The following is a 7,638-nucleotide window of genomic DNA, read 5'->3' as shown; positions in this document are numbered from 1 at the left end:
TGGCTCTCAAAATGGTATCGGTGCCCTATTTGTTGGTACTCGCCGATACCGATACCACCATTTTAGGGCAGTATCGGAGCCCCGTCCGATACTGGTAACGGTATTGGTGCAACACTAGTATTTACACTATATGGTGAATCTTTCAAATCCCTTAAAAGAGAACTCAACTCAGTGTTTCTGCTGCATTTTGCACCGTATTTATTAATTCATTTATTTTTCCACTGCTCTAAACCTTCCACATCAATGCCTTTCACACCATGTTTACATTTTGATCACTGCTGCATTTTATAAATGGATATGTTCATTTCACTGTAAGCAAGGGAATGTGAGTGTGTGGTTCAGAGAGAGCTGAGTCAAAAAGCAAAGCTCTGGATTTACCGGTCGATCTACGTTCCTACCCTCATCTATGGTCATCAGCTTTGGATCATGACGGAGAAAACAAGATCCCGGATCCAAGCGGCTGAAAGGAGTTTTCTCCGTAGTGTGTCTGGGCTCTCCCTTAGAGAGAGGGGGAGGAGCTCAGTCATCCGGGGAGGACTCAGAGTAGAGCCGCTGCTCCTCCACATGGAGAGGAGCCAGTTGAGGTGGCTCGGGCATCTGGTTAGGATGCCTCCTGGACGCCTCCCTGGTGAGGTGTTCCAGGCACGTCCCACCGGGAGGAGGCCCAGGACACGCTGGAGGGACTATGTTAATCAGCTGGCCTGGCAGCGCCTTGGGATTCCCCCGGAGGAGCTGGACCAAGAGGCTGGAGAGAGGGACGTCTGGGCCTCCCTACTGAAGCTGCTACCCCCGCGACCCGACCCTGGACAAGAGGATGGATGGATTTCATTCACTGTTAAAAAAAGCTGCGTTTTGTATACAAGATAACAATAATAAAGTTTTTCTCAGCCTTAGTGAAATGTTTTAGTGTCATGGTCGCTCTGTGTTTCTGGCTACCTCTCTGTTCCCTCTATATCTTTGACATTTCCTGTTCACCTAATGCTTGTTTCCAGGTGTGATCCAGGCTGGGAGGGTGAGCTGTGCGAGCGCTGCATGACGATGCCAGGGTGCGTGCACGGTTCCTGCCTGCAGCCGTGGCAGTGTACGTGTCATCCAGGCTGGGGCGGTCGATTCTGTGACAAAGGTTCTGCTGGAAACTGACACAAAAACACCTGAAACTCCTCTGAGCTTCATGTTTCATGAAGTTGCTCCTTGTTCTCATGTTTCCTGCCAGACCTCGGCGTTTGCTCCCAGCAGCCCTGCCACAACGGCGCCACCTGTCTGATGCAGGACAGCGGAGACTTCCGTTGTGTTTGCCCAGAGGGTTTCCATGGTTCCACCTGTCAGAAGAGGATCGGACCCTGTCACCAGAGAAGGTGAGGATCCATCATCTGATACCTGATCCACTCCTCCGCACCAAGAACCTGAATCTGCTGGTTGGTCTGAAAGATCAACATAGATCAGTATAGAAAGTATAGATTATAGTATAGATCTGATTTAAGAAAGGGGAAGATGTTAGAGTTACAGCCGCACACATGGGGCGTCACTGTGTTGCCATAGCAACGACTGTTTTCCTTTTCTGTTGGAGAAGAGGCCGCCCCATTCTCGTTCATACCCCCCCACCTTCAATCAAGGCGCCTTCCAGAAAGTGACACTTGATAGTAAAGGGTTGGTGGTTAGGGGGGTGGTCCGGGATTCAGCCTGACTCTCCTATCTGGTTCCAGGTCTCCCTGTAAAAATGGCGGCCTGTGTGAAGACGCTGATGGTTTCGCGGCAGAGCTGGCGTGCCGCTGCCTTGCAGGGTTTACGGGCCGGCACTGTGAGACCGACGTAGACGACTGTCTGATGGGACCGTGTGCCAGCGGCGCCACCTGCGTGGACGGAGTGAACCGGTTCTCCTGCCTCTGCCCGTCCGGAATCACGGGGCGTTTCTGCACGGTCAACATGGACGACTGCATCGGTCAGCCATGCCTGAACGGCGGCCGCTGCCTGGACCGCGCAGGAGGCTTCCTCTGCCTCTGCCGGCCGGGATTCACCGGCTTCACCTGCGAGAACCCGCCCAGCCCGCCTAATGCCAGCCAACCGGTCTGGACCACTCAGAGGAGCGACGGTGGTCGCCATGATGACAGGAAGGTGAAGGTAACCGTGAAAGAGCATGGTGCCACTGGACTGTCAGACCTCCAGCTGGTCGTTGTTTTGGTGTTAGCTGGCGTGACTCTCGGTGTGGTGACTCTAACCGCCGCTTTCGTCCTGCGGAGCCGCTGCCGGCGTTCTGGCGATGCCCCCAGCCGCTCGTCACCATCCTCCTCCCAGGAGGCGGGAACAAGCAGTCCGCAAGAGGCTGGTGAAGTGCCGGAGCATCGGATCAGCTTCTTGAACTCAACAGAACCACAGAAGAAGAAACTCAACATAGAGGTGATTTAGGCTGAAGGGCAACAAGAGAATGAACTCAATAGTGACATCATCATGATGATGTCATACTGCTCTTCACAGCACCAAAACTGGACCTGACCCGATCAGAACTTTGTTCAGTCATCACTTTAACTACCTTCAGTCCAAACTCAGGGATGCAAACTCTGCAGGAGCCCAACCAGCCAAGCCAAGCTGTTACCACGACAACCAGCACTGAAGCATCAGATCCAGATTCCCAGGACCGGGTTCTGATTGGGTTATGGGTTCACTGACCCAATTAAGTCTGGTTCTGGTTCCTTTCAGCTGCTTTAATGTGTAGAAATGGTCGGACTGAGTCGGTTTAACTTTGGGACCAAACCGTAAACGGTTCTGATCAGTTCTGATCGCCATGGTTCCCATCGCCATGGTTCCCATCGCTATGGTTCCCATCGCCAATGGTCCCCATCGCCATGGTTCCCATCGCTGGTTGAGCTGCTCACCATTGCAGGTAGTTTCTGTAAATACTGTAAAAATATTTATTTTTTCTTGTACAGATTTAGTTTGGTTCTGTTGGATTGAGCGTCTCCTGCTGAGACAGAAGTGGACTCGGGTGACCAGAACTTACCAGAACTTACCAGAACTGCTTTGATGGTGTTAAAGTTTTTTTTGATTGCGGGTCGGTTCTACAGAACTCTTTTGTCTTTAGATGTTCTGGTCTGGATCAGGGAGCTCTGGACCCGACCGCAGGATGGGACGCCACTATTTCATTGGAAGAAGAAGAACTTTGGTTCTGCAGAACTGTGGGACCATCGAAGAACAGAGGCCAAAGCTGATCAGAACCAGAACAGGAACTGGTTCTCTGCTTATCCAGACCCGTTAATCCAATGAGGAAATCTGGTTTCCAGGGAAACCCTCTGGATGTTTCTGGTCCTTTTGCTGTTAAATTAAATTAAAAACACAAACATGGCTGAAAGAAAAGAAATACTAACATGCCTTAAATTTACTGCTGATATATTTTAATTTTCATCAGAGTTACAGTCAGTCTACAGGAGAACCAGAGGTGCGCCTCCATAAAACGTTGGTGATGATCAGCGGCGGCTGGTGGAGTTTTCTCTGGGGGGGGGGCTATAAATCCAAAATAGATTGTTTACCAATACAATCAATATATACTAATTTATCCCACTAATATATTTATATGAATGCAAAAAACAAAAAACATTAGAACAACACTTTATAAAAAATAAACAGGTTTAGTTTCTGTGCATAAATTTTATCCTTCTGAGGCTTTTAGAAAGTTAATCTGTTTTTCATGGTCCAATAAACCTAAAAAAAAATAATGGACCAGTTTAATACTGGAGAAGCTATCAGTCAGCTTTAGATTTTTGTAATATATAAAATCTATTTATTTTCTGAGAATGTGTTTATTTAAGAGCAACTATGGAAATGAACAAACATCTAGAAAAGTCAACTATATTCTATTATTTTCCATGTGAATCCCAGATTGTTTATTCTTCTTTGCCTTTCTACCTTTGATAAACGACTCATCGCTATGACCTCACTTCCTGACTGACTACTAGCTACATCACAACTGGTTACTTCGTGCCCAAAAAGAGAACTGATGCGTTCTGTCAGTGGAAAAGCTCTGATGTAGGAGAGTCAGTTGGTAGAAGTCTTTTTTAAATAATTCATATTACTTTTAAAATCTATATATATATATATATATATTATGACTTTCCACATCTAGGGAGGGCAGCGCCAGAGTGCCCCCTATGGACCAGTCGCCACAGGTTACGATCCAGATCAGGTCACAATATGGGGCAAGATTTGCTGCCCAGTGGAGGTCTGCATTCTCTCAGCATTTTTTTAGATTTTTAAAAGTCTCTATAAATCAGGCTAATGTTCTCTTTCAGACTAAGTTAGTCAAATCAAGTTTAAACCAGTTTAATTGCGGTTTAGGGCCATATGATGTCATCCTGAGGGTCGCAAACCGCCCTCAGACCACCATATGGACAAACCTGTTTTAGGGAAATCTGAAGCCCAACAGAGTCCAGGGAGGCATCTAGACAGCTCCGTCAGGTCAAAGGTCAGGTATGAGCTGTTTGCTACATAAGCTCCATGCTGAGCCTCCACACTGAATGACAGATCCTGGATCAGTTGGGGGATCGGGGAGCAGGACGCTCTCAGAAACCAGCTTGACCCAGATCTGGTTTGGGTCAGACCCATCAAGGCCTGAACTAAAGTCCAGCTTTCAGGGTGGATGCTGCTTGATGCTTCTACCCATCCTGGGGCTCCATTGATCCATGGAAGGAAAAGACACATAATGGCGCCCCCATGTGGTGCAGAGGGAGACGTTTTCTGGCTTTAAAGCCCCTCTCTGGCAGATGGTGTATGAAGGTTACTGGCCTTTGTCTCCTTAGCTGGAGAAACGTTTTCGGTTACGCCTCCATTAAAGACCAATCAGAGCCATCCGTAGGAAGCTGTAAACGGTTTTTATTGTGACATCATCGCAGCAGAATGAATCAACACACCTGAACAGACATTTCTCAGAAACAGCACACCTGTCTGCAAGCCCCTCCCCCTCCCAGGTACTGCCTCAGACCTAACACAGATTGTGAAGGTAAGTGCAAAGAAACAAACATTCAATCCAGGAAGTGACATCATTCTCACACAGGAAGTGAGTGTGTTTGTGGGAGGGGTCACATCTCTGTTTCAGCCAATAAGCTCTCACCTAGACCGGACGTCAGCAGGACCATCGGCGGTCCGGAGTCTGTAGGGATCAAAGAACAGTTAGACTTTAGAGCCACGTCCAAACCTGCTGGTTCTCTCATCCACTTCAGACCAGTTCCCTTCAGCTGGGACTAACAACTAACGGCTCAGTCCACAAACCAGTAAACCAGTAAACCAGAGGGAGAGCTGGAGGTAACTGCTACTACTGGTACCGCTGCAGCTACCAGATCTGCTCTGGTTCTGCTTCCTGCTACATGATTGGCTGAACGTTGCCACATGATGTAAAACATTGTGGTTGCCTAGACAACGATAATAACATCACGCAGTGTCCGTGTGCCGAGTCGGAAGCATCTGTAGCGTTAGCGTGTCCAATGACCGATGAAGTTTGACCTGATTGATAACAAAACTGAAATAAATCTGGGTAGCGCTGTAGCTAGCTGTACTAGGTAGCTAACAGGTTAGCCCCGTTTAGCTCAGTCAGTTAGCCTTATTAAGCTAAACTACTTTTAACTTCATATCAACAACTGTTCGTAGAATAACTGTAGAATAACTGTTTTCTTCGTCTAAAATCTCTTTGAAAGTCTTTTTTTAAGATGTTTAATTTGTTCGCCTCTGACCTCAGATGTTAATAAAAAGAATAAAAATTAGCTGAGAGTTTTAAATGTCTTATTTTGTTTTTTTTCAGTTTTTACGGCACTAGTGGCTCGTATTTACAGACAGTAGGCTGACAGGAAAGGGAGAGAGACTGGATTCGAACCCGGCTCGCCCGCGTCGAGGACTAAGGCCTCCATACATGGATTGTTAGCTCTAACCACTGTGTCACCAAAGTACGCCATAGTGTCTCCTTGTTAAATGGCAGAGCAAAGTCTGTCTTAGAAGACAGGACTTTCCTTCCAGACTGACAATGATTGTTTTCTACTTTCAGCTACTTTAGATCGCCGATTAAATTTAAAATAATAGCAAATATAGGAAATATGTTGAGACTCCAAAGGAGATTTGATGCTTAAGAAACGGGTGCAATACAGTTTGTCCGAATGGAGTTGCCGTATGGTGACGTAGGAAGAAGGGGCGGGGCCTCGAGCAGATTGGACGTATCGCTGATTGGACTGAAACTGAGGTGTAAAACATTCAAGAACATTCTGGGAGAAAATCCTTCAGCAGAGAAACCAAAGTAAACCTCCTTTACAATAAACGTAAGAAAAGAAACATGTTTAAAAATGTCGCTGGAATCAAGAACATTAGACTAGCCGTTCAGTTAGCCTCAACTAACGTTTCCTCCTGTTATTGATATGTAAATATGTTTAAATTACGTCAGTATTAAATTGTTCTAATGAGCTGATAGCTCATTTTATCCTCTAAACATATTAGCATATTCGCCTACATTAACATTTAGCCAAGAATAGAAGAAATCACCATGCTAATGAAAATTAGCCTCGCTAAGCTAAATAAAGGAGCTTCTTCTGTTGATCTAAACTCATAATCTAAATAACGATATAAATACCAGTTTTAAGTTGTTAGTGATTCAAAGAGTCCCTAACATCTCTGGTTTCTGATCATCTACTGAAGACCAGCAGGAACCAGATTCAAGTCAGAACTTTAGAACCACACAAAGGATGAAAGGATAGAAATAAATAAAAACTGAATATAAATTACTATCAACAGCCTTATTCTGCCAGAACTGGGAGCAGATTAACACCATTTTCACACTCATTACAGAAAACACAAAGCTCCTACTGATACAGAGGACAAGTAAACACCACACAGCAAACAGAACCAGATCATGTCTGATCGGTTCTAAGCCCAACAGAACCAAGACTCTAAAAAGGTAGAAGTCTGTTGGACTGGATCTGGTTTCAGTCTGAAGGGGTCTTGCTGTTACGGGTGACTGGGGAGGGGAGGGTTCAGCCCTTACTGCTGTGGGGGAGCCAGGGGAGGGGCTGGTGCTTCTCTGTGCTGGAGGCGTGGCCTCGGAGTGAAGGCGGGGCCTCCCTGTTGTCTTCCTCCTCCCCTTCCGACAGGAGGTCGCTGATCTGCTGCTGCAGCTCAGGACTGATGTCATTCTCTGCCAGAACCAGAACCCTGAGGCTGGTCGGGTAGTTCTCCACCATGTCCAGAAACACCTAGACACACAGAAACCTGGCTATCAACACAAATACAGAGCATGGCGGTGATGAAAAGCACAAAGAGGCGCTGTAACCATGGGACCTGTGCTGACTGGTTGGTCAGTCCAGTTCCTTCCAGGTCCAGGACTTCCAGGGTTCTGCTTGATGCCACAGCGACCGCCAGCATGGCGGCAATTTGATCTCCTGGAGACAAAAGCACATCATCAGACCCCAAGAGCTGAACAGGTTGTTCCGTTGGTTCTGGTATCGGTTTACCCAGTGGGTTGTAGTCCAGGTTCAGCACACGCAGCTGGGAGCTGTGGGCCACAGCAATGGCGAAACGGGCCCAGCCTTTGGAGCCGATACGGGGATTGGCGCTCAGAGTGAGCTCCCTCAGACCTGTAGGAGCACAGATGGACAAGGAAACAATGATGACCGA

The 7,638-nt window shown here is 47.1% G+C and overlaps 2 protein-coding genes across 2 annotated transcripts in view; one reads left to right on the top strand and one right to left on the bottom strand.

Annotated features, from left to right (window-relative positions):
• dlk2 (delta-like 2 homolog (Drosophila)) overlaps window positions 1–3,455 on the top strand; it is a 6,616-nt gene extending 3,161 nt beyond the window's left edge. Inside the window, exons 2-4 of the mRNA XM_015401434.1 lie at window positions 993–1,123; window positions 1,214–1,355; window positions 1,704–3,455. Of these exons, the coding sequence (XP_015256920.1) occupies window positions 1,033–1,123; window positions 1,214–1,355; window positions 1,704–2,403 (933 nt within the window). The 5' untranslated portion in view covers window positions 993–1,032 and the 3' untranslated portion in view covers window positions 2,404–3,455. The remainder of the gene's footprint in view (window positions 1–992; window positions 1,124–1,213; window positions 1,356–1,703) is intronic.
• A 1,280-nt stretch (window positions 3,456–4,735) lies between these two features.
• lrrc73 (leucine rich repeat containing 73) overlaps window positions 4,736–7,638 on the bottom strand; it is a 5,213-nt gene continuing 2,310 nt past the window's right edge. The window contains exons 4-7 of the mRNA XM_015401433.1: window positions 7,476–7,598; window positions 7,303–7,403; window positions 7,010–7,217; window positions 4,736–5,137 (exon numbers count right to left, since the gene is read on the bottom strand). Coding sequence (XP_015256919.1) covers window positions 5,067–5,137; window positions 7,010–7,217; window positions 7,303–7,403; window positions 7,476–7,598 — 503 coding nt within the window. The 3' untranslated portion in view covers window positions 4,736–5,066. The remainder of the gene's footprint in view (window positions 5,138–7,009; window positions 7,218–7,302; window positions 7,404–7,475; window positions 7,599–7,638) is intronic.

Source organism: Cyprinodon variegatus, unplaced genomic scaffold (genome assembly GCF_000732505.1).
Source record: "Cyprinodon variegatus isolate N-32 unplaced genomic scaffold, C_variegatus-1.0 Scaffold1218, whole genome shotgun sequence".
Lineage (NCBI taxonomy): Eukaryota > Metazoa > Chordata > Actinopteri > Cyprinodontiformes > Cyprinodontidae > Cyprinodon > Cyprinodon variegatus.
The sequence above is the reverse complement of the archived record's forward strand: the minus strand, read 5'-3'. Positions and strand labels throughout refer to the sequence as shown.